Below are 26,997 nucleotides of genomic sequence, written 5' to 3'. Positions count from 1 at the left end.
CTTTCGCTATTTTCAATTTTGCTGGCTAGTTGACAGACATCATACCTGTAGCTGGCTGAGATTTTTATTTCCCAATAGTCTTGCTTGCAGGCAGTGAAGAGCGGGTATTTTTTTCCCAGGAACGTGAAATAGTAACCAAGAGTGATGTGGGGACACTCAGCTAGGGTTTGTGCACCATACGATTAATTTTCTTCAAAAGGGTCGTTGGGTACTCCTGTCAACAGCTCGTAAATTTATTCGGAAAATAAGATTTCCTAAAACTTTTTTTTCTGCGACTTAAATTTTCAGCTAAAGTATCCAAACACTTAAACACAGTTTGCTATTTGCTGTTGCTGTCATTGTATTTTCTTTTTACAAATGGTAAAGTGGTAACAAAAGAAGAAGTGCTCAAAAATATTTAAAAGATTATTTCCCTACAAGAGTGAATGGTTCCTGGTAATCGTTTGGCTGATGACGTCATTTTGTGACGCACTATGCTTTTGTCAGTTTAAATGAGACCTCAATCTGGATGTACAAAACTCTGCGTCGGCGATAGCTCCCAAATGCTCGCGTCGTATTTACTATGTACATAATTACGTAGCAAGATCGACAAAAGATCGATCAAGGAAAAATGAAGACAACTTCAAATTAGTCACGTTCCGGAAATGCCTATGAGAGAACAAAGTTCACGTTTTAAGAGATTTTAGAATTCGAAGTGACAGACTCGACAACATCTGTCAGACGAATGAAGCTTCAGCTAATGCACTTGACCATGGAAAGTTGGCGTAATCAAACCAGACCCAATAAAGAGCTTTCTCGGAGTTAAGGCTTTCATGCAGCCAGTGGAAAAAGACAGAACAAATAGCAATTAAAAACGTAACGTAATAATTATGCGTTAAAGAGACAAAACTTCAACCAAAGCAAGTTGGAAACAAATCTTGCAATGTTTGAATTTGTTGAATGATAACAACCGGTTATTGGTTGGTGCCAAAGATGTTAGGTGGAGCTTCAAGGTTTATTTACCTTCACATTTTTAAAGTTGAAGAAAGTTTAAAACAATGTTATCGAAATTTAGTGCCAGGACGTTAATTAACTGCTAAATATGTAACAATGCGTCGCAATGCCATTCCATTGGTCTAGTGTCATAATTAATTTGCACAATTCGTCGAAGTACGAATGACGTTTGTTTAAGAAGTGCGCCTGCTAATTGCTACAAAGTCATTAAAGTACAGCCGGGAATCGATCTTCGTTTCCTTTCATCTTGACGAGCTTTCTATTAAACATTTGCATGAAAACAAAGCAGTAATGAGCTGAGGTCTTGCGGTTCATGTCATAATCGTTTTGAGGTAAGATTTGCAAGCGACAAACTTAACGTGCAAAGAAGCATTTACAATGGATTGGAATACACCAGATGTTATCCAGTGGCTGGAAGAAATAGGTTTATCAAAATACACCAAGAGGTTTAAAGGTAGGTAACTTTTACTGCCGTTAATACAGCCTTGCCGGTTTCAACAGCTAAACAGCTAAACTCATACACTTTGCTTGAAGTATTGTGGCCGCAGGGTTTACAGACAGGTTAAGTAGAAGAACTTTAGGCTGTCTGCTTAGTAGCACAGTCTTGATCGTAGAATTCTCTTCTAAAATTCTTGTGAGAGGCTCAACTTTTTTCCGATACTTAACTCTGATAGATTTATGCTCTTTTTTTTCATCATGATATAAATGTTTAGTTGTTAATTTGTTCTAGGGTACTTAGTGAATGGAGCTGTCTTATTGCAAATGGATGAGATATTGCTTGGTACGTAAGTGTGCATTTATATTTGACTTGTAGCTACCAATTGCAATGCCGATAACTGCTTACAACCTTGTAACTAAGACGCTACAAAATTTAAACGTCGAAGAAAGAGTGACATAATGATTCAATATAGCACCTTGACTGCCTCTGGGCTGTAATTAATTTTACTGAAAGCATAGGTTCTACAGTCTTTTACAGCCATGGCGTTCTAGTCCGTTGATAAACAAACAAGACCTAAACCGCACATAAGAGCCTACTATATATTGTAACAGTGGTATTAAAATAGCCTTACGGAAATATCACAGAGACTCTCAAAACATATCCTATCTATAATTATGAAGATTTTATCTCCAAGGAATAGTTTAGTTTCAATTTAGTCAGAGTAGTCTCAAAGACAAATTATGGTCTGTTTTGTGACTGTCTGATTCCTTCGACCAGGAGCCAAAATTTTGAACTCGAGTTCGCTGCATGTTTGTGTACTTCAAAGTTTGTATTAGAATTTCAATTTAACTAAATGCTGTTTTATTCTTGGCGGATTAGGCATATTAAGTCTGTTTTAGTTTGGCTTATTAAGCCGACAGCAAAGAAAAACAAGCCGGTTCTCCACTGCCTAGGTAGTTGTTACTTGCTTCGAAAATTACCGCGTATTTACATGTAGTGTTTCAGTTGTTGAACTATTTTCTCGATAATTATTCCATTCTCTTTGTTTTCGTTCAGTGCGTTGACATAAAAAGGAAAAAGACCTAACAATGGCCAATGACTAATTTCCATTGAGATATAATTACCCATTATTGCAACTGACTGGGTCTTTTATGTGTTTCTTTTGCTTGAGCAAATCATGATGAATCAGCGCCCACAAGCAAGTCGGGCAAAGTCACGAGACGGAAAGTGGTCGACTGTAAGATTTCGTCAGCGATTAGCCAGGGCCAGCAAAACGCTTTAAATGTTGTCTCCTGTGTTTCCAGATCATTTTGAGGTCTTTTAAAGGCATGTTTGTGTAAACTAATACAATTTAATCTGTTTGGATGCCTTAGCTGAAGAATTTAAGTTTCAGGAAGTTTAGGAAACGGCACTGTTCTTATTCGCCGAATCACGACTCGCCTTTCTTCGCATATTTAACGACATATTTGCCCGTCTGAAAACAAAAGGAATTACTTTTCCAGTGATAAGAAATTTTAAGCTGACATTTTGCTAAAGAAAATTTTAGATTTTTCTTTCAACTAAATCCTAATTTCTGAGGTGCTAGTTTAGGCTTTCCGGACAGATATCCGCCGAAATGAATCGTCGGTCGTGCCTGATTAGCAACCATTATCCTCTTCATCAATTGAGATTCGTTTACTTGTTTATACTGATGATAAGTTTATCAATTAGCAAAGTTGTGAGTTTGAACAATTAGCAAAGTTGTTAAGATGAACGTGGATGGAAAAAATCTGCGTTATTGCAATTTATCTACGCAAACTGAAATTTCTTATTTAGTGACAAGAGAATTTAGATTAAAAGCACTCAAGTGTGCTATAACGTCTCGTGATAAGAAAAGTTCTTTTGTTTTATTCACTCCAATAATTCTTTTTATGTTAATTCATTGTAAAAAAATGTTGACCGTGTAGAAAATAAAAACAATTCATTTTTAAAAAACAGTCCAAGTTTGATTAAAGGTTCAATTTGTGATAATTGGCGAAACCTACAATCCACGTGTTTGGTCAATGGCTTTGCCCAGGTAACAGTGACCTTCTAAGTAAGGAGTTCCTTTTCTTTACGGATAGATTGGTTTATTCACCCTTCCTGTAGTAGAACTGCTAAATTACCAGGGTAGGTCAAGTAAATTACAGGTTAATGACTATCTTGGCTAGAAGTTGCAAATTTAAACGCTCTGTCTTCAGTGTGGTTGTGCGTATGCGACTGCCAACGTTGTTGTTTTCTGGCTTCCATAAGTTAAGATAAGATTTTAAAAATTAAGATAGCAAGAAAAGGTATAAAAAATCAGCTTGACGACGAGGTCTAGAGGATTTCAGAACAAACATGATTGTACTGACGTGGCTTCTGTTGTTTGTTTGCTCTTAGCCATGCCATCAGCTAAATCCTAATATAAGTAGAGAGGAGCCCACAAGTTGAAATCGAGTATGGGCAAAAGCTTACATCTTATGGAATTGGCTATGAAAAATAGCACAGGACAAAATAAACTGACGGCCTTTAGGGTTTTGTGATTGTGTGTCATTAATTTCTTTTACGTTGTTTGTATTTTAGATGATCTAGAAGTAACAGACACCAACGACAGAAAAGTCCTTCTGACTGAAACAGCAAAGTTGACTTCATCGAAAAGCGACCATTCACAATTATTATTTAAGAAGAACAAAACTCGATCTCCGGTTAAAAAACCTCAAGTTATACAGACTCCCGTTATAACTGTCAGTGATTTTGATGACAATGATGATGACAATGAACAAATATTGGATCCTATTTCTGACGACGAGGAAGAAATGAACAATCAAAGAACAGGATTGACTGAAGAGTTGCCAAATCAAAGGATTATAAATTTGTCATACAGTGGCGACGAGTCCACAACTGATGATGGTTCTGAAAGAGATTTTAGTTTTAAGGACAGCGATGAAGAACATGATATTGGTAAGTAACTGAGTAGTTTTAAACGAAAAATTTGAGCAAAAACAATCAAACTCTACACACACAAAAAACTCAGAAGGTGGGAGGCGCGGGAAACTAAGCTGTAACCGGTGTCAAGCGCGGGAAAAGCTGCAATCGGTGAAAAGCGAGGGAAAAAGCTGTAACCGGTGTTAGACGCAGGAAAAGCTGCAACCGATGTCAAGCGCAGGAAAAGCTACTACCGGTGAAAAGCGCGAGAAAAGCCGCAATAGGCGTCAGGCGAGGAAACAACGCAATTGCAACGGCGCAACCGATGTTAATCGTAGCATAAAATGCAGCCTTGCAAAGTTCAAATAACGTGCGTTTTGATTTTTTTTTCTTCCAAAAGTGCTTTAGATTTCATTTTAATTTTCCGTTTCTTGATTTGTTAGATATTTATGATGAAAGCAAGGACAAAACAGGCGATTTATCACCAGCAGCGTCAGTGGTCGCTTCAAGAGCAACGAAAATGGTGGAGATGTTATCATGTGATAATGTGGCATTGAGAGAAAAGCTGGAGAGTGTGTATCTCAAACTGAATAACTTACAAATGGTAAGAGAGAAGAAAAGGAACGGCTGGATTTAAAGTCATGATTTCACGTTCACTTGGCAATGTATGAAACCCTGGTCAAACGGTGCATGATAGTCGATGATAGTCAAAATTATCATCCACAATTATTATTTATCATGCGCGTGGTCAAACGGGAAACTTATCATCAACTATTATCGAGAATTTGAACGCGCTCAAATTGAATGATTGTTGACGATATAGTGCATGATAGTAACTGTCATCGACTTTCATGCACCGTTTGACCAGGGCTCTTGAGCCTTGGTGACAAGATTCTAAATTGCTTCGGTATATTCGCAGGTTGAGTGCGAGTTGGAGAGCATGCGCTCTGCATATCACGAACTGCAAATATCAAGTAGAAAACGGGAGAGCTTAGAATGGAGTGCCAGGACTAAGATGGAGACTGACATGGGGAAACTAAAAGAAGACTGCAAACAGCTGCAAGGTAAGATTATTTTGGATTTAAAAGGCTACCAAATAGACATCTTGCCTTAATGTAAGAAAAGCTGTCTAGTTAGTTAGGTGAAATTATCCTTTGTCGCAAAGAGCAGAGCATCACATGAACGAGTGTGTTCTGAAGTGTGAATTATATTGACCCATGATTTTTGTTACCGAAACGGTGCAACTTTATACAGTAGCTAAAACAAAACGGTGCACTACAAGGGTGAATTCGAAGACAAAAAGTGACAGGCTTTGCACCAGTAAAGCAACATTTAAACGTTTTGAAGTTTCCTCCTTCCGATTGCCTCATTCGCTTCTCTATGTTCGTATAGTACTTACATCAACTCAGTTAAATCGCACATAGCCCTTGAGCATCATGTTTTCGATATTTGTAGCAATTTTCTCGGGGTTTTTTAATCCCCAAAGCATGAGAATACTACTCAATGTCTTTGTTTTTATTTTGATCAACAACTACGATGCTACGCTAAAGGTTGGGTACTTACAACAGAAGGCGCGTGATGGAAATTTAAATACCTTCAGAAAGGGGAAATGAGCTAACATTTGTATAGGTTCTCCAAATTAAGATTAAGACCATATATCACAATGACGCTTCATTAGAAGAACCCTTACTGTTCCTACGCAACGGTCCAAGTTGAGAAGTTACCTTTTTTTCAAGACCTTTCCACTTGAACAAGGCTAAAAAAAAAAAGAGCAAAAATAACACTTAAGTATAGCCGGAAATTTTTAATCGTAATTTTGTTTCTCGTCCCCATATTTCAGGGGCATCCAACGACAGGTTTCTCTCAGATCCTTTGAAACGCTATTTTAAGCTGTTCGGCTTGCCTTTAAAGCTCTGTAGGTTCATTTTAGGCCGCGCTATAATATTTTTATCTGTTCGGTCATTCTAGGGGAACTTGAGTCTTTTCGACTCCAGGTCATCTTTGTCCATTTCCTGAAAACCTTAGGTCTTATTTCTTTTCCGAAAATCTTAACTGACCTTTATTTGATACCCGAAACGACATTTTTATCAGTCCGAAAACACTAGGCCTTAAATTTCCCATATCATGAACGTTCAAGGTGAAAATTCCCTTTAGAAAATTGTAGGGGATTAAGGGCCTTCCGAACAGATAATTTACCGAAACGATCCGTCGGGAACCCCTCATATTTAGAGAAAAATATTAACCAAATTGCAGTTGGCGATACAAATGCGCCATCCAAAAACCGGCAAAATTTGTATTTACATTATATTTGGAATATCACAAGTAAAAGTGCAATATATTTAAGGACTTTTAAAACCGATATCGCTAATGAACCGGGTTACTTTTTCAGTCGTTACCGATACTACGTTAGATACAACTAAAATAGTGTGAAAACGTAATGAATACGTAAGATACCCTAATATAATCCTTTTTAATTTTTATTTTCACGAGGATTTTATATTGGTTTTTTTTTTTCGAAATTGCAAACGAATCGCGAAAATTAATCCCAAGAAACTAGAGTAATCCACGGAAAGGACAAGTGTTGGTGTTACCCTTGCACACACACCACAAGTTGCACAGGGTACTAATGTACCCCACCCTGAGCTGCCGGATTAATATTTACTTTTGATCCTAGTATCAGTGTTTTGTTGAGAAAAATATCTCATTAAATGACTTCTCAATTTTAAAACGCCAAATTGATGGGTTGTACAAGAATTGGAAGATCGTTTTGTAAGGTAAGAGATAGATCTTAATTAAATAATCGAAAAAATGCTTATTTTAGTTCTTTTTGAAACGACTTCGGATAAGAAGGGATCGCATAATACAAATTCCAGCGTCATCAGCATGACAATATATATCATCTCCGTGTTATTTATATTTTACAACAGATGAACTACAGAAATGCAAGAACGAAGTCCAGCAAGACAAGGTGCAGTATATACGAAATATTGATCAGTTGAACAATGAAATACAAATTAAATTAATATTGCTACTCTCGGTTATCGCCACGAATAGCTTCTTCTATCTTCATTCATCCTTGGGCATCCCGTTCTTTGAGCCATAAGCCTTCGGTCTCCCGTTTCCTCTCGTTTAAAATAGTAGAGGACGATAAAATTACCATCAGCCTTTGAAAATTGTAAGGGACGTGAAAGAACACGCATCGCAGGAATTGTTCCTCTTATCATACAGGGACTATAAATGGAAACCAGTGGCGCCTTATTCTCTTCAAAGTTTGCTTCGATCTCACACACAATACATACACTGCAGGTAAAGACGAGAGGTATTAAACTCTTAGTGACTTTATTTCATTGAGACATCATGGCTGTCTTCTCAGCACCGTGTTTGACTGATTACTGTCTGGTGCCATAAACGCTCAACACGTGATGGATAGAATACCGCACAAGCGATACAAATGTACGTGTAAAACTATTGCCGGGAAAATCAACATCATCCTGGCTACAACTTATAACGCTCTCTCATTTTTGCTTTCCGTTTTGTCTTAACAGAAATCCCTTGAAAAGTGCAGAAGCGAACTACAGCTCAAAAATAACGTGATAAGACAGCTGATTAGCCAGAGTAAGATTGCTTGTACAAGACCTTTATCAGGCTTTTTGTATCATTTTTAAAAAATTATGTTGTCACTTCTCTGAAACGGATGTAAGGGCTAGATAGGAGAGCCACATGCCACCATAATTATAACTTTATTTCAAAACAGACTTAAAATTAATCTGCTCTTTAATTTTGCCTTATTTTGTGGGTGAATTTTCGAAAAAAACTCCATTGCCGCTATTGTGAGTTGAGTTATGCTCTGCTCAACGCCTAAGTTCTATTACAATATCGCTACATACGCAACATCAAGCAGAAAGGCAGAGTTCGACAAATTCATCAACTTAGACTGAATGAACTCGATAAGAGAAGAAAGCTTCCCGCAATATGCCATTTTTGAATTGCCTCTACTTGTAGCCTCTTTGTAAAAATGAGGCCTATTTCAATGCCTGTTAAAACAAGTTTAGATGTAAATAGTGAAGCACTTTGCACAAAACCTTGAAAATGGCTTAGTACCCTTCCTGCTAACTGACTTAGTCCAGAGAAGTGGGAACGGCGACTATGAAAGGCGTCAGCAAAATAAAACGCGCGGAAACTGGGGAGAAAGAAAAAGGCCTTTCTCTCCCCAGTTTCCGCGCGTTTTATTTTACCATTAAATTTTCAGCCTTTCCCTTTTTTTTTTAATTTCCCTCCCCTTCCATCCAAAAAGTGTACTGTAACGCTCTTTTGTTATCGTAAGTATAACCCGTTTGAGAGATCAAGAATAAATTAAGCTTTATTACGGGATTTGCCTCATTGTCAAATTAAATTTTCTTTTTTTTTCTTTTTTTTTTTTCATCAAATTTCTTGTTTTCTTTTGTTTTAGTAAAATATATAACTTGTTTTCTTGTTTTCTTCGAGATAACTATGTTCTTTTATTTTAATTAGGTAATAGTTTTGCTTTCATCAGAGATGATTTAGAAAACACAATAAATGACCAAAGACGACAGATAGAAGAGCTTCTAAGAGACAAAGAGCAACTGTACTCATCTCTTGTGCGGAGTCGAGAGAGGACGGCGTACCTTGAAAATGAAGTAAGTTTTACAATAATTTTCCTGTGAACCTTCACGTACTTCCTTTTCATTATAGGTAATAACAGATATTAACTACATTTAATTTACTTACTAAGGTGTTTTGTCTTTTCAATCATTGACTGGAATATTCTTCTATCAAACATCTGATACATGTGGTTCCGACATATTTAAATGTGGTTGCGTAACACAATAAAAGGAACTAAAATGGAAGCAAAATATTTCTGAAAAATTCAAAGTGTATTGTTTTACTTCCTGTCAACAATATTTCGTGGGCTTGGAAATGGCGCAAAGTTTAGAGAAACCTTGAAATTGATAACTGTTTCCGCGACACAATGTTTTCATTTGCTGAAAAGGCAAGAAAACCTAACTGTGATCACATAACACCCGTGTTGGTCTCTTATTCTTACTTTTTCCAGCTTTCGGAGCGACTTTGCCAAATACCAAATAAGAATTTAAAAGTTAGTTTTATCCCCTTTCATGATCATACAACTTTAATCCATGGTTTTCAGCCTTTACAATAAAAACTGAGCAAAATGTTGCTCACTAATTTTTTTATTTCTAACAGCTGAACACGAATCACGTGAATCCATCGCGAAAGGCACGTGCTATGCACGTGACACAAAGAATTCCGGATACAGCAGATACACGCTCAGAGGAAAAGATAACAAACTGCCTGCATTCTATTTCGTCCGACGAAGGAATAGCTGAGTTAGATGGACCAATCAGTGTTCCAACATTATTAGAACAGTTGAAAGAAAAAGATGAAAGAATTCAAGTGCTAGGAGAGAAATTATTACGGGTTAGTGCGAAGTAATTTGCAGGAAACAAATTGGATTGTAACATTGACATTTTAAACCCAAGCTGAAAACATATCTTTATAAGGCAGCTTACCACTTGTAATTTAATTTCGAAACTTTACCGATTTAGTTTTGTTTATAAGTAGTCTTACTTAGCAGCTACTTCAGTAAAGGGCTTAGCACGAAATGGATAGGTGCTATATAAAACTTTTAATTATTTTAATTATTATTTTTTTATTATTGTATATTACTATTTAATAAAACCAACCTACGAACTTTAAGAAAGCCTTATTTGGAGATTACCCATTTTGACGTCGTTTAAGTTTTTTTATAATATAATAATACCAGTTCATTAAATCCGAGTATTAATCTTAATTTATATGACGCTCATTTTTTCTCTTCCAGCTAGAACAAACTTTGCAACAAGAAGGTACATCAAGAAATTTGGCCATTAGAGCTGTTTCCATGCCAAAGTAAGCTGATTCTCTTTATGTAATTGTACTGTTCATGTGTTCACATTTAAATTCAATTTTTCTTGATCTGAAGGTATATATTGCATTTTATTATTCAACAAACTGGAAACACTGCCCAAATACGGTCATGGTGCAGTTTTTTCTGAATAATCGTCCTACGTAGTCAATAGATATCCTGCGATATAAGCAATTTTTCGTGTTGTGGAGAAAAATGTAAAAATAAAGATCGTCTCTAGCTTTCCTCGTCGGCTAAGTATCAGGTGATATTCCGGGCGATTTCGCGGGATAATTGACTTTAAAACTCTCCGGGAACCAACCAGATCACTGAAAACTGAAATAGAATGTGGTGAACGTGTTATGATTTGCTTCATCTTATGAAATATGGACTTTCATGTGTTGAGCACATGTAAACTTCGACTCATTCTCCTTGATCCACATGAGGGGAAACAAAGAAAAGCACTCGGCCTTGAGAGAGATCGTGCTTGGCCAATACCAACTGTCCTCTTTTTTACCCAGGGAGGCGAGAATAGCAGCATTAGAAAAATCCATACAAGAGAGTGAGAAGATCATCGCCGAGTGTCGAGGTCAAAACTTGAGGTCGATTGAAGAACTGTACGTCGCCAACAGAAGATGCGCTGATTTAGAAGTTATGTAAGTTCTGCAAGTTCAAGTATTTGTTAAAGGGGCACTGTCATTGCGACTTTGATGTACTTCGCTCAAAACTGTTTAAATATTTTGTAAAAAAACTGGTTTGTAAATTTCTCTTACTGACATCCGGAAGAAACTATTAGGGTTTTTCTCTTCGGAAGAACCAACCATAATCAATTTTTAACGACTTCTCTAAAATATAAGTACGTAAATTATGATCATCCGGGTGAGTGTAGTCCTAAGAAGGACTGTTTGTGGTGACTTTGACTGACGTTTCGACAACCTGAGCGTAAGTCATCTTCAGAGTCAAGTGAATTCGGGAACGTCAGTAGGTGGTATATACATCTCTGGTTGGTAACCTGATTGGTCAACGAAGTCCAGATGTTATTGGTCGTTTGTCAGTAAGCCGTGATGTTATTGGCTGTGGAGACTGTAAAAAGTGATTGGTGCGTTTCGATCCGTCTTTTGTTAGTCAAAAGTCCGTGGGTCTATTGTTAGTGAAATGTCTATTGTTTGTCTGTTTCGTTGTTGTTGTCAATAAGTCGTTTGTATGGTGCATTTACAATTCTCTAAAATACATAGGAAGAACTTGAAAAAATGCCCATTTTTTTAAGCTGCAATCCACTTCCATCCTAGTTATCCGCATCAAAACATAATTAACAGTAGTTTCTTTGCACTAGTAAGGTTATTGTTAACAAACGCCAACCATTATTTTGCGTGAGGACTCCATCAATACAAATATGCTTTTTGGCTATTCATAGTGACACTAAAAATAGGTGACACTGCCCCTTTATTGTGATTTGACACGAGCTTTGGGTTGGACGCCTCCCAATAGCTATTTCACATAAAGCTATAGAAGCACGGTTATAAGATCAAGCTGGCTTATGATTCTTTCCTTGAAATACCAGAAAAAGTATTCATAAAGCACGCCAGATTTTTGCAACCGTTTCTTGACTGTTACCGTTAACAGAAGAACGAGTTACGACAAACGTTTGAGTTTTGTATTCGCGTGCAAGAACCTAAATTTGACATCCATGTTGATAAAAAAAAAAACCCCTTTGAACAGTTGGAGTAATCTGCATGTTCTTGCTTCACTGTAGAATCAAATCACTCCACTCGCAGCTATCGGAGAAGTCAGCCAGGATTCGTTTTCTACAAAACAACAATGAACACGACGAGGACGATGATGAACCGAGCGAACCCGAGTGGCCACTTGACCCAGCCTTCTGTCGGACCGACTTTGCCCATATAAAGGACCTGGCACGAGATTCTTGTAAGTACTTAACTATTTTTTTTTTCTTTGTGGAGGAGGGGAGAGGGGAGATGAGATGATATTGCTCAAATGTATTAAAATTGTTAAATATTTTTCAGATGCTGAATCACTCGATTCAGGAATGTCACTTACTAACACAATCGACATGAGGCACATAGACCCTGAATTCAAGGTGAAATGAATGAATGAATGAATGAATGAATGTGATTAATCAATTGATTGATTGATTGATTGATTGATTGATTGATTGATTGATTGATTGATTGATTGATTGATTGATTGATTGATTGATTGATTGATTGATGTCAGAGAAGCGTCACGGTATTTAGCTTAAATAACTAATTGTTGACACCATAAAGCTGAAACATTCTGTAACTGCAGTATAAAGAAATATAGCAGAAAATTTTTATAAAAATTACTTAACTTACAAATGCTATTTTCTTGTCTTTACTTCCACTGGATTGTGTTGAAATGTGTTGATGTACCTTTCTAGTATTTTGTCTGGTCAGTAGCCCTCACAAAATTTTATAATTTGTTCATTTGTTGAAATGGGCCGTTTAGTATGATGAACATTGGTTAAACTTGATAAGAAGCTGTAATCTGTTAGATCCAACAACGTTGGCGAATTGTATTTGATATTTAACATCCCATCTAAAACAAACTTTACTTTCCTCCTAATAATTGTCTAAATGTTTCTTTCTGCAGACGATGGATGAACCAGATCAAGTATCAGTTCACTTTTGGTCTGTTTAAAGGAAATTCATGTCACATGTCTGACAAGTTCTTCAATACAACAAAAACGCATCTGTTTTGAAAAACTGCGGTCAGCAGGGGAAGATGACGAGTTCCACAGCTACAAATATTGCTGTGGAGTCAACTATGGTCGAACGTAAAAAATTCCGTTAATTATAGGGTTTTTCCTTTCGCAGCTCAAAGTAAAAACCTTATCTTTAAACGGACACTTCATATTTTTCACGTTTGTCAGCAGTTAAGCTGCAAAGTTAACTTCTGCCTCCCAGCCAGGCCTTTACGAGTGAGCTCAGCTGGCGCGCCCAGGACAACTGAGAACCAGGCTGTGACAACTTCATTTGACTATTTCTACCTAAGAAACAACTACTTATATTTATTATTTTGACGATTTCTAGTCTCCATAATTTTTAACAACGATCGTTCTTCACCAGTTTTGAAATCGCTTGTGTGCAACGTAACAGTGGTAATTGCAACATTTAGGTACAACGCGACATTTAAGAGCGGTCCGCGTGCAATTAATTTAAATAGTTACTTCAGCATTACGTTAATCGACAATTAAATCTAGATTCGAGAATAGCTTCCTAACAGACGAACCCAGCTAAGTTTCTGTCCTTCATCGATCTGCCAGGCGCGGAGTCCAGGACGGGCAGTTCGTTTGATTTCCTTGATGTTACCCTCGAATTATAAAAAACATGTTGAGGAAAAATTTATTTAAGCTAATACAGGTTAAAAACTTTAAAAGCATTTATAAAGTGTATTTTACTGTTAGAGGATTTTGTAAACAAAATAATACATTTGGGGGAAGAATTAGGGATTGATATATTAACTTCTTTATAAATCATATTATTTTGGAAAAATTATATTAATTACCCTGTAAAAAAAATAAAAGTTTAACAAGACAAATCTTTAATTTTCGTCTACCAGTGTATTTACAAATCATCTTAGTTTTTGTTGGCAAGCAGAGAACGAGTTTTCATCTTGATATTTATTCTTTAAGGCTAAACTTAATGCAGCTTAAGAATTTTTATTCACTGATAATGCCCTCTTGATTCGTCCAGGTGTATCAATTCGACCGGGTTTTAGCGAATTTCTCTTCGTTCTATGTCTTTCTCCGGGAGACCGTGGTGCGTTTCTTCCCGCCAGTTCTTTTTCTAGGCTCGCTGAGGATCAAAAAGAAGTTGAAATTGTTTAAAATGAAAAACGTTGAATGATTTTACTAGTTAGTCCTTTCTGAAACAAAGCTACATAACCAGTTTATTGTAAGAAATTAACGTCCCATGAAATGAAGGCAAACTTCAACATTTCGCGTTGGTAAAATTCTCGTTAGCTTCTTGCAGTGTCAATTTCCACGTCCTCAAGAAAGTGGGACATAGAGAGTGTACGGGTGGGGAGTAGTGGACGCTTGAGGTGCTTACCATTTGCGCAAACCACCCGGTTGGAAATTTCTGGGCACAAATACGAAATGATTTAGCTTGTCTTAACGGGAGATGGATAACATGCAAAATGTATGAACATCAGCTTTAAATCCCAAAAAGAGCAATAAAAATGCATCACTTTCACCAGAAGCCCATAATTTTAGAAGTACTCCAAATGGAATGATGTGTACCATTTGATTTTCCGACTGGAATTTTCGGGTTTTCCATGTAAATGGTAAGCACCCTTGGTAACCATCTAACGATAACTTCCTTTGAACCAATTAATTTTCATTTTCCAATATCTCTCCTCTAATCCCAGTGGTTTTCTTCATTTTCACCCCATCAATGGACTCGAATTGGTAAAATCGAAAAAAGGAAAGATTTCTCTGGCGCCATGGTAACATAGCTGTGACGTAAGCCATTCCTTATCCTGTTTTTGTGATCAGGAAAGGCTTTACGATCCTTTACTTGGTTCCAGTCCCCCTGTTTAACCCAACCGGTTCAACAAGACTAGTAACAAACGAAAACGAAATAAATACAGAACAGATACAAAATATTACCTAGAAAATCCTCCGTGATAATGTTCTTGTCGGTCAACAGTGGTTTGTAGGAAAGTTTACCATTTTCCTCTACAACAGACATCGAACGTGACAATGTTAGTTTAGCATGTTGATTAGACATCTTCAAGATTTTGTATGATTCTTGATCACAAATTAAACAGAAACGTTTCCTTAGACAAAGTCAATCCACTTGCAATCCTAAGTAAACTTACTTTCCATCTGAACCAACACGTATTTTCCCCTGGGTTTTAAATAGTTTGTCGCGTAAGATTCCGGAGGTTTCTGAGGTAGATTCTTAGGCTGACCACTGACTTCACAGAGATCCACCTGAGCTAAAACAAAATCACATACAGAGAAACCAGTTAGAACCGGTTTCATGTTGTTCCAGCAACCACAGTTGCATGTTTTCCCGCGCTATGCCCTGGTTACATGTGTGCTTGGAGTTGACTGTATATTTTATTTTTCCTCGTTTAAATCCAGTGGTACGTGTTGGCTTACAGATCTGAATAGTTTAGCATTTTAATAAAGTTTATTGCGATAGATCACATGTAATTGCCTGAGTATTCGTCTTACCTTTTAGCTCACAGTGACACATTTCTCTGATACTGTTTAACAAGAGCTTGAGTCTGCAGTCTGTGTTAAACAGCGCTTCTTTTCGTTCTACAAGATAAACAAACGACTCCTTATAATTTTATGTGATCTGTTAGTTAAAAGGATTCAAAATTAATCAGTAATCTTTTCCTGTTTTCCAAATGTACAATCTTTAAAAAATAACTGGACTGTCAGGGTTGATTTTTGCCATTCTTTCCTCAGTATTTCTTACTAGTCTCGGTCCGTTATGAAACTATGTTGTTTGTTGAGGATAAAAGTAACCCACAGATAAATGATTCATCATCGGTACCTCAATTTTTGTGCCATTTTAATCATCGAATTTCATAATGATATGGCAGATTAATTAACCTTTATTTAAGGCTAAAAACAAACTGAAAAACAAAATTTCACTCTCAGAATTCAACTTGTCCAAACTGGAAAGCTAAAGTGGTTCGGACGGTAAAAGAGTTCACTCAACGCTGACTCAAATGAACTATGTTCAAACAGAGTAATACTCTGCTCTGGTACAGTTTGTTTGCCAATACAATTTGAGCAGAATAATATTTAACATTTAGACAATCTTTGAAGGGAATAGTGAGAAAAATAATTGCACTGACCTCCATAAACCACCGTGATGAACATCTTGAGTTTCTTGACGCTACAAAACGTCTGATTTATTGTAACAAGCTCAACGGATTGTTATTTAATATTTTTTAACGCCAAGCCCACACTCTGTAATTAACGATGTGTTAATTAGTGTCTTCACAAAACGTCGTTCAGCGTGATTTTCACCGATAATAGCTTACAAGAAAGTCAATGTGACTAAAAATTAATTAAAGAAAACGAGCCTCCCAAACAACAATATCGTTCGCTGGTTCAAACTTTTCAAGAAACTGGGTCCACGTTGCCTTAGACATACTTGTACAGACATGATGGTACTTTACCGCGTACTGTACCAACATTAAAAGCTTTTACAACAAAACTTTTGTTGACTTTGGAGAGCCCAATAATCTGGTTTAATTTTAAAAGGATTAGGGATGGAAGCGGCGTCTGAATTCCTAATAGTATTATCACTGAAACAATCGTTTAAGGTAATTTTTATTGAATTTTTATTTTAATTAACAAAACGCAACTAGCGAAGTTAACCATCCCTAAAATTTGACTTGAAAGAAAGGGCGTAGAAGAGTGTATATATACATCTATGATTTACTGCAATAACAACAGTGCACAGTGTAGAATTAATTACAAACATACAGTGTCAGTAAGCACGCAAAAAAACATTGTAAAGCTATACAACGATTGAACAGATCAATCATATGATACAATCATATGACTATTCATTACTCTGGTTTCTGTAGCTAATTTTTAAGGTTTTCATTTCTTGTACGATTGGATCGAAACCATGGAAACACTAATTTAAACGCTTTCCTGAACTTCCGGTAGGTCAGAGTGTAGATAAATGGGTTGCAGCCGCTGTTCAGCATGGCCAACGTTGTGGTGATGATGAAGAAACTGTCGGAGAATGGGCAAGAGCCATTTGTGAACGTTAAGCACATAATTCCAATGAAGTGAGGCAGCCAGCAAAGCACAAATGTACCATTGACAACAGCAAGCGTCAAAACAACTTTCATTTCTTTTCTGGAAAATAAAAAGATAACCTGCGTAAATATTAGCAATAGGCCACTTCCGAGTTGCCGTGAACCTCATTATGAAAGCGAGGCTAAGTGCAAAGCTTTTCATATGAAAATTGGTTTTATCTGCATATGAATGATAACTAACTTTCATAACAGAAATTATGCACGAAGCCTCGCTTTTACAATGAGGTTCAAAGCAAGAAAGCTCTGGCCATTTCCGGTTTTGAGCGCCTTCAAATTTGCATATCGATTTAAGAATAAGAATTTACAAACATGAATTCTGTATGAATGCGATGCATGTGATACCGCAGAAACCGAATTTCACGACAGAAAAACTAATGGCTAGCAGTACAGTTACTTTCTTCTGAATGGCCACAGAAAAACAGCTCAACTCAGTTCTAACGCCTTGAGGGTTTCGCTATTTTTCTGCATTTTGGTCCTTTTCCAAATTACGGAGGAAGCTGCGCCCTTTTGGTGTCTTATACAATACAATATTTATTTTGCCATATACAACATTTACAGATGGAAAAAAATGGAGAAAATTGATGTAAGAAAATAAATGGCGAGAAAACCTGAAAGAAACCACGAGGCTTATGACAAGTCAGGCTTCCTCACTTAAAATAAATAATCTTATATTAGGCTTGGGTTTTCCGTCCTTCAGGCTAACTTGGTTTCATTGTAGAAAATCTGTTCAAGCTGCCAAGTTTTTCTTGCATTGATTGCATGAAAGTATGGGAACATGGCAGGGACAACTAGGAGCAGATCCTAGTGATCAAAACCCCATTACAAGATTTATTGCTTCATAAGGAAAACTTACTTTCTATGTAAAACAACATCAGTTTTCTCTTTGTTCATTAACCTCACAGCCATCCATTCACGCATGCGCGCTAAGTGACCATGTGTTCTCGTGTGTAAAGAGACTAGTCCCAGTCCCTGTTGTGTGTCCCCTGTTTCACCCTCCTCTGGGATGATGGCCAGCTCAGAGTCAAACATATGAACGCATGTCCACGCACGTTTCAGACGGTACAGTTTGGGATTCTCGTGGAATGATTCAGCATTTACACAAGATAACTCGGGATCCCTACGGGAAAATTTGGGATTTGTGTAGCAAAACCTGGAATTAATAGGAAACTCGGATTTCCGGTGGGATAAGTCAGCATTTGCCCCGGATAACTCGGGATTTTTACCGGGTACTTCTGGTTTCTTGAGGGTTCTGTCGTTAGTATCTTTGCGCCATATTCTAAGGGGATATTCAGGATCAATAGACCTCTTTCGTCTCTTGAAGACTGAAAAAACAGGTTTCTGCGCTGTTATCTTGATTTGTTCAACGTGATTAGTGGAATTTTCTTGAACGCGTACGGTTTCTCTTTCAAGTTTTGTGTCGTTGACTCCACGTCGAAACCTTCTAAGTGTCCTGCCCTTTTTGTCCCTGTCAATAGTCCAAGTTCTAAGTGCTCTATTTTCTGCAAAGGTTTTGATGACTGTCATCTCCTTATTGGAGAAGTCAAACTTCTCTTCTTCTTCCTCTTCTTCTTGTCTATTTTTATGGAAGTCTATCTTTGTGTTCGTCTCGGGTTTACCCACCGCAATACCACTGTCTTTTGACGTTTTTTGATAAGATTCCAGTCCTTGTTTCACTCCTGCAGACAAATGTTCCTGACCACTACCAACTCTCATTCTTAAATTACAAACATCCGGGACCAAAGCCTTTTCCTTGGCACCATCATCAGTTGTCACGTGGTCAAGTTTATCCTTGATTTCGCCGACTGTGACCGGGTGTGTCTCACGGGCCTGGTAACAAGCTACTTTCATAACGCTTGAGTAAGACAGAACTGTGACAATAAGTGGCAGGAAAAAACTGGTGACGCTGAGAAAAATCGTGTAGGCTTTGTTATATTCCCACTGGACAGTGCAGATAAACTCGTACGATAAATACACGTACCTATGAACAAATGGGACAGAGGTTACGTTACAAACTTGTAAAAACAAGTGTCCAGTTTCGGTTACTTTTGATAACAGACTGAAAATTACAATGGGAAATGATCTTTTAAAGTACTTTAAAAGTTGTAACTTGCAAGTTCATGTTGACTGTTTTTTCTTCTTTTCTTCTTTTTTTTTAATGTTCTAGCCTAGTTCCTTGCTTTTCTCTTCCTATTCTGATCAGAAATTTTAAATAGCTGATTATTTCAGTTTACCAAAGGATGTTTCATTTAGTCATATTTTAGACAAATTGTCGTGCATTAACAGGTGTAAGGTTAGACCTTATGGAACAAAAAGCTAATATTAGGACTCGTCATTTAACAATTATCCTAAGAACTCACGCGGAATATCGCCTAATACTAAGCTAAAAATCAGGGGATATTCGGCAAGATTGAGCAGGATAACTGTGTTTTGTTCAACACATTGATAACAAAGCACATCCGAGTTATTGCAGAAAGCTGGCGGCGATCTTTATTTCGCCATTTTTCTCCCCGACACACGAAATTACGTATATCGCAGGATATCTGTTTACTACGGGCGACGAATGTTCATTGCATTATGACCATATTTGGGCATTGTTACAGTGTACTGAATAATAATTCCCCATATACATTCATCATATAATATATAATTGCCGTAACAATTTTGTTGATAAAAGCAAATATTCCTCTTCTGTATGTAGTTTGTTTATTTTTAAGGGCAGTAATAAGGAAAAGAAGCGAATATTTACCTCGACCATCCAAACGCTGGCAATAAAGCTACTAAGAGCGCATGCGCCCAGATGTAGATCAAAACCATTCTAGCTCTGTGGATAGTGAGTAGCGTTTGATGGTTTAATGGATACACAATCTCTATACATCGATCCAAACTGACAGCTGCAAGAGTCAACATCGAGGTAATACAAAACAAAGAGTTAGTCACCCCACTTATGATGCACAAGGTGTCTCCAAATATCCACTCCTTTTCAAAAGCTGATGCGGCTATCAATGGCATTCCAAAAGTGGATTGCAGAAGGTCTGCAACCGCGAGATTTGCTAGAAACATTCCCGTCACGTCGTGTAACGGGCGATAACGTATTATAACGAACAACGTTAGAGAGTTTCCAACCGAACCGATAAAAACGATACCGACCATTATAATGCCTGTTAATGTAGAAATATCACCCAGCATGGTGTGTGATACGGTTAATTATTCCACAGTTCGCATCTGACTCTGTTATTTAAAGAAATGTCTTGTGGCAGGCACGATCTGCATGCACGAACTAAGTCACCACCATGCCGATGGGTTTTCCTCAGGTTCATAAATCCAGTCGTTTTACGCGAGCTATTTAAGTGAAGGAAGACATAAAGCAGCCCAAAACATTTGTTTATCCATCCATCCGCACGCAACGAAATCAAGCAGTGACTGTTGCGCTTGATGGCTGTTTCACACAAATAGTGTTCATATCAGTTCAAATGTATTCCACGGATGTATTCAGATGATTTACTACATAGATCTGGGCTGAGAGAAACAGAGATCACCGAGCGTTTGTATTGTACACATAAATACTTGTTTCTTCTAGAATGCGTGATAACTGGGCCTCGTACAGTGAAGTTTCCTCATTGATGTGGTTATTTCCCTAAGAAATTAAAAAGTGTTATTGAAAGCCGATAGCAGCTGTTTCCGTTTAATTTATTATTTTACCTTTCAAATCCTTGAAAATACATTTAGTTGCTTTTGGTAACAGTATCATCAAACTTTATCGAGTGAGTACCTTGTGATAAAACTTAATTCACTAGTCTAGCTTGCGAAAACAGTCACTGACAACAACACTTGGTAACAAAAACTGAACATTCAACAGCCTTAAGGAATTACTGGGCAAACGGTCTTTTATATAAAAAAAATGGTTTACTTTCCCGTGTTTGTTTATTATGCAGGATAATACACCAGAATAATTTACCTGAAGTAATTATCTTCATGAAGAACGTGAATTTACCTTTCATATTTTCCATTGTTGCTACCCTTTCTGCAGATCTGTTCTCGATATTTCTTCTCCGTGTAGTTAAAGAAAGTCTGTACTCTTAGGTTGTTAGTAGCTTATAACAGTTGTTCCGACCAGTTTTTTTCATAATACCGAAAAAAATTGCCATCTCAGCCGCAGAACACTTTAAAAATAGATTTAGATAGGAATTAAACACGACAGGAAGGAAACCTTTCAACGGGTTGACAGATAAAACAAGGAAACGTACAATGAAAAATTAACATAAACGTTTATTGTGGTTACTTATCTGCTTTTACAAAGTTGAGCAAGTGTTTACAAATACAGTTATGCTGCCTGGGGGGGGGGGGGGGAAGGGGGGCAAGAAGTTGTCGGGTGAAAGTACAACCCCAAGAAGTCAAACTCCCAGAAAGTTTAGCGAAAGAAACGAATCCCATTACTTTAATTTCGTGTAGCGGAAATATGTTGCTTGTGTAAATGAAGAGGACACATAAGTATTCAGATTTGGGCCAATTCACTCACTGAGAAAAACAGTGAAAGTGGGAGGAAAAATGATACAATTTTTGTGCTATCAGAACGACTCCTAACGTTTTAAATTCGGTCGCTCTGTGGTATCTGTTATTCCTTATTATTTTTCGAATAGAAAGTCAAGTTCCCTTAATATTAGTCCAGTATATTTTTCCTGTCAGTTAGTTGTCCCGTCTAAATACGCGTTCATATTCGAGACTCAGTTCGACGAAAACAAGGCAGAACTCGAAAAATCGCTTTTCTGAACTTCCGGTATGTCAGAGTGTAAATAAATGGGTTGCAGCCGCTGTTCAGCATGGCCAGGGTTGTTGTAACTATGAAGAAACTGTCGGGGAATGGGCACGAGTCTCCGGCGAAAGTCAAACACAGGGCACCTACGAAATGAGGAAACCAGCAGAGAAGAAATGTGCCATTAACGACGAGGAGAATAAGGGCCACTTTCATCTCTTTCCTAAGGAAACAGAAAAAAGAATTTCGTTAAGAGATTCGTCTGTCTTCAGAAAGGAATCTGAATGCTCTGGGGAGAACCACTCTCCACCACACCACAAAAGATGGCAAATGGTAAATTTACCCATAATTCTTAGCGCACGAAAACCCTAAAAACGCTTATAAAAACAGAAAAATTCCTAAAATCTCAAACCTAGCACACACGATGTTGTTAGTACAGGGACGCATTCGGGCAAAACATATGGTTTTCTATGTACCTATCGGCTTGAGTTAGGTTCGCAAGGAATTGTGATAAAATGTACAGCCTCCATCTTTTTCCTTATGTTCCTCCCCGGTGGGTACAGACTCGGTACAGACTCCGTTTTTACCCGCTAGTTAAGGGAGACTCCCCTAGGTCTATCGTTTTACCTTCTGTGTTGACTGTCCCTTATCCTCCGCTCGGCTATACGCTCACGCACTCGAGCTAAGTAGCCTGACAATATACTGGAACTGCTCAATTCCTTTCCTTGGTAGTTTGCTTCGGCCACCGCGGGACTTACACGGGACTTCCCGATTTTACCCGAGAAACCAACACCTCCTTCTGCGGAATGCTCACGTGACTTCACACATTTTACCGCTGTCTCCGAGTCTTTCAGGTCTGGAGGGAGAATCACGACAGATGCGGATCTTCCAGCGAGGGGCATCCCGTTCGTAGCCGAGGGAGAAGCCTCAGAACTCGAACAGTTCTTGCAGGATTCTTCACCTTTTTCTGTAATTGATGTGTCAGGAAATGACGGGCCAACCGCATTATTTCTTCGAAACATCCCGAACATACCCGAGGGACTAAGACTCACAGCAGCTTTGGACTTTCCCCTAAGGATCCCGCGAGGATCTGTATCTTTTGTCTGATCGACGGCATTGATTGAAGGACTAGTACAGTCTGATTTATCAGCTTCTGTGCATTTCGTGACAGTTATCTCAGGTATACTTGATTCCATCATCTCGCCGTTGTTCTGGAAAGCGAGGTTTTCTTTCCCATCTTTTGGATTTTTCCCATCAGCCATCGCCGCCTCGCCTGAACCCGGGACCTGTCTCGATTTATCGCTGAATGTGCCAATCATGGTGGGCGGTTTTACGCGCGCTTGGTGAGAAGCGACTCTCATGACACGTGAGTAACAAGCCACTGTAACGAAAACAGGTCCGACGAAACATGTGCACCACACAAAAATCGTGTAGGCTTTGTCATACTCCCACTGGACGGTACAAATGAACTCAAACGGCAAGTAGACGTATCTGGAATGAAAAAGAATTACAGACCTCTTGAATCACAGATAAGAGGGTTAGTTTGTAAAGCAACTGTGGTAGAGGAGTAGAAACAAATGTTTGGTTTTTAATTTTTTACTCTAACGAAGGACTATCGCTCGAAACATCAACACTCGAATCTCTGTACGGTGTCCAAATTACGTTATCAACACTGTTGATAAAACGAAACTTTCATTTCTTGAATTAAAAATTGACTGGTGACTGAATAATTACGAGTTTGTTTGCCTTACACTTCACCTTGCGTCTGTTTAATCAAATCGTGAATCAAAAATAGACCTCGCGTCATTTTTCGCCCTTCCAATCGCCTACGCATGCGTGGTAGACGTTTAGGGTGGCTCTACAACGCCAACTCAAAAGAACATATTTCTCTACCAAGTCTGTTGATTTTGTTCTTTTGTATTCTTCGTGACGTAACTCTGCAATTGTTATATGGCGCATCAACCCGAAAGGGGAAGTAGTGGGGGCGGGGTGGGGTGGGGGATTCGCTATAGGACTCAATTTCCCAGTCCCTCCCTCCTCTTTCCTCGTTTATCATACAGGCCAGATTTGTAGTTGTCGAGTATCAGACACCCAACGGTTTATTTCAGGGGATATCTGCTCGGATGGCGAAATCGCCTCAGAAATTCGGGTTACGTCGTGAGAAAATCTGCAGTTTTCTTTGGTAAAATGTCAGCTGAAAATTTCGTAACACTGGAGAACTAATTCCTTTCGATTCGAAGGGGCAAATTTGTCGTTAAAAATGGTGAAAAAGGTCAACTAGCATTTTAATAAAACCAACAATAGCTGGTAAATAAATAAATAAACTTTGTTTAACGAGGATGACAAACCTGCGGCCCTCAGATTCCCAATCGAATAGGAATATGGAAACGTTGATTTTTGAGGAGAGGGGAAAACCGAAGTACCCGGAGAAAAACCTCTCGGAGCAAAGACGAGAACCAACAACAAACTCAACATACAAATGACGTCGAGTGCAGGAATCGAACCCGGGCCACATTGGTGGGAGGCCAGTGCTCTCAGCACTGCGCCATCCCTGCTTTCTTGCTTTAAAAATTCCGTTAAAATTTTTTTTATTTTAAAATTTAAAATTGGAGGACATACCTTGACCAGCCAAACACAGGTAGAATCGCTGCGAATAACGCTTGTAGCCATATGTAAACCAATACCAGCCTCGCTCGTCTGATAGTGAGCCATCTTTGGTACTCAAAGGGATGGACTATCGCCACATATCGATCAACTGAGATAGCAGTCAGCGTCAATACAGATGTGATACAGAACAGCGAGTTACTCATTCCACTTATGATGCACAAAGTGTCTCCAAAGATCCACTCTTCACGGAATGCCGAAGTCGCTATCAAAGGCATTCCGAAAATCGATTGAAGAAGATCTGCAACAGCAAGATTCGCTAGAAACATGCCTGTCACATCGCGTAAGGGGTCGTAACGCGTGATAACGAACAACGTCATTCCGTTTCCTACAACAGCGATAAGAATTATTCCGATAACTGTGGCACCTGTCAAAGACGCAATATCGACCGCCATCACTTATACTCGGTACTAACCCTTATCGCACAGTTTAGTAACGATAGATAGTTTTCGCAACAAAGACAACGTACCTCGATGGTAGCTTTGTGAAACGTTGTGAAGATAACAGTTTTTTTTTGCTTTTTGCGTAACAGTCAAGTTTTTCCCTTTTGCCAACTTTTTCCTTCCTGTCTATATCTCTTGTGCGCCTTTTATCATCGCCAAACTCGATTTTCTAAAGCGAATCGCATTTTCTCATCACGACGCTACAACACCGGACAAGAACCAAGTGGCTATCAACACACAACGCCAGAATTAAAAAACGTTGCGTTCTCTAAACGTTGTGTTGGTTTTTCACCAGTTGGCGGTCCTTTTGAACAAAAACCAGGAGTTGAGTTGAGTTGAGGAAAACAGTGGATACTGAATTAACGCGAGAAACGCCATGCTACGAGGGAACCTGTTTTGTGCCCACTTTAATTTCAGATGCAGATGCGACAATCTTTCGTTTTTCTTCCAGCGAATAAAATAAAACGTCATGGGTTGAATAGTACCTTGTTACCGTCGTTCAAGTTCCGTTGCATTGTTGAAGTGATTTGTGTCAAACAAACCTTCGTTATTACTTCGTAATTGAAACTTAAACTTTCACCTGCAGAGTTTTCAGTTTTCCGTTCCTTCCACACGTTTAAATAACCGGTCCTTGAAATTCAAGAGCACTTTTATACATCATTACCATACGCGTTAATAAGAAGGATTGTACATTCGAAAAAGTAGTTCATTTTCCGACAAAGATCAATACGAAGTTCAGAGAATATAAGATGATAACTGCAGCATTTATAACCTTTCGGATTCCACAACCATTGCATGCAGTGGTCAAATGCCTTTGATTGGGAAAATGGTAATGGAATTAACGACTTTTACAAACCATTCACCATGTAACTCAATGGTAATGGTAATGCATTTATATACCGCATTTTCTATTCATATATATTCAAATGCGGTGTACATCAGCATATGTCCATTAGCGACCTCGTGAAACAGTAAAAAGACCAGACCAGCACACCGGGAACTCCATGCCCTACTCTTTGCGATTAGTGTCTGGGTTCTTTAACGTCCCACAGAGTTATGAACATTGAAGTGTTGTGAGACGGGGCCTACGGTTTATCGTCCTTATCCGAGAAGACTAGAAAGTCTAGCCATTTGCAGATTTCATTACAAAGGCAGCACTTTCTCCTCAGTTATTTAAAGACCCTGAGTGTTGGTCCGGCCGGGGTTTGAACCCACGACCTCCCGCTCAATCAACTGAGCTCAATCAACTAAGCTAACCGGTCGGCGGTCTAAAATGGAAACAAAACCGTTGTAAGCCCTATTTCGTGAAGGAATTATAATTTTTTTCTCGTTTCTATCGGCCAGGATTGATGGAAACACGACCCCAAGTTTCACGTTCTCCTAGCGTTTCACTGGTATAACTGTGAATGTGTGGAAACATGTTGTTTTTTTGTTTGTTGTTTTTATTTTTTTCATATACCGCTAAAAGTTTAGTTATTGTTAATGGAAAAAGCAGCATCCGGATTCGCTTCACGAGCGATCTAAATCTTTTAAAAAATAAATAAATAAACCCTAAAGATGGCTTAGTTAAAACGATAACGTTCGTTTTTTTCTTTTAAACAAATTTAATAATTTGCTAGCCTTTTTGATATTTTTTTAAACCCAAAGCGAATATTGCGGATGTCGTTTTAAGAAACGTTTTTGCAAAAAGAACAGCTTTCTCATAATTATTTTGGTAAAACTTCACCAAAAACGGCGCAAAAAATGTGTCTGTTTTCCAGAACCCGTACGTTTGATGATGTTTATTTTGCATTCGGCAAGTTTGACAAGGATCCATAACAATGAAAAAAGACTCACTGTTAACAAGAAGCTCTACAATCCCAGTTTAAACGTTCGCACGGCAATCGGAAATAACGCAGAGCTTTGTCTTAATGGAGCCAATTGTAACGTAAAGTAATTGCACCATCTTGATCAATCTCCTGTATGACTTGTGCCATATAAGCCCCTGGCTTCGGCATCTCAATATCGATTTATTACTTAT

At 38.2% G+C, this 26,997-nt stretch overlaps 3 protein-coding genes across 4 annotated transcripts; 1 reads left to right on the top strand and 2 right to left on the bottom strand.

Annotated features, from left to right (window-relative positions):
* The first annotated feature begins 1,049 nt into the window (after positions 1-1,049).
* On the top strand, positions 1,050-13,942 carry LOC146452045 (angiomotin-like protein 1). Its single transcript, XM_085098224.1, has 14 exons — positions 1,050-1,447; positions 1,724-1,774; positions 4,016-4,393; positions 4,801-4,961; positions 5,277-5,421; positions 7,285-7,325; positions 7,903-7,972; positions 8,870-9,015; positions 9,581-9,814; positions 10,218-10,285; positions 10,802-10,936; positions 12,034-12,206; positions 12,305-12,378; positions 12,912-13,942. The coding sequence occupies exons 1-14, from the start codon at positions 1,372-1,374 to the stop codon at positions 12,957-12,959; spliced, it is 1,800 nt and encodes a 599-aa protein (XP_084954350.1). The 5' UTR covers positions 1,050-1,371; the 3' UTR covers positions 12,960-13,942.
* A 1,201-nt stretch (positions 13,943-15,143) lies between these two features.
* Positions 15,144-21,822, bottom strand: LOC146452044 (tyramine/octopamine receptor-like). Of its 2 annotated transcripts, XM_085098222.1 has the most exons (5): positions 20,890-21,822; positions 19,867-20,849; positions 17,974-19,098; positions 15,505-17,160; positions 15,144-15,258 (listed from the first exon to the last, which is right to left on the bottom strand). In XM_085098222.1, the coding sequence occupies exons 2-4, from the start codon at positions 20,304-20,306 to the stop codon at positions 16,881-16,883; spliced, it is 1,845 nt and encodes a 614-aa protein (XP_084954348.1). In that variant the 5' UTR covers positions 20,307-20,849; positions 20,890-21,822; the 3' UTR covers positions 15,144-15,258; positions 15,505-16,880. The 2 variants fall into 2 exon arrangements, with proteins under 2 accessions (XP_084954348.1, XP_084954349.1); XM_085098223.1 differs by lacking the exon at positions 20,890-21,822 and having other exon boundaries at positions 19,867-20,853.
* A 145-nt stretch (positions 21,823-21,967) lies between these two features.
* LOC146452043 (uncharacterized) lies at positions 21,968-26,991 on the bottom strand. The gene is made up of 2 exons (XM_085098225.1): positions 24,490-26,991; positions 21,968-23,361 (listed from the first exon to the last, which is right to left on the bottom strand). Exons 1-2 carry the CDS (start codon positions 24,927-24,929, stop codon positions 22,494-22,496), a joined length of 1,308 nt encoding a protein of 435 aa, XP_084954351.1. The 5' UTR covers positions 24,930-26,991; the 3' UTR covers positions 21,968-22,493.
* Between the last annotated feature and the right edge of the window lie 6 nt (positions 26,992-26,997).

Source organism: Pavona decussata, unplaced genomic scaffold (genome assembly GCF_977016875.1).
Source record: "Pavona decussata unplaced genomic scaffold, jaPavDecu1.1 SCAFFOLD_381, whole genome shotgun sequence".
Taxonomy (NCBI): Eukaryota; Metazoa; Cnidaria; class Anthozoa; order Scleractinia; family Agariciidae; genus Pavona; species Pavona decussata.
This window is presented reverse-complemented; position numbering and strand designations above follow the sequence as displayed.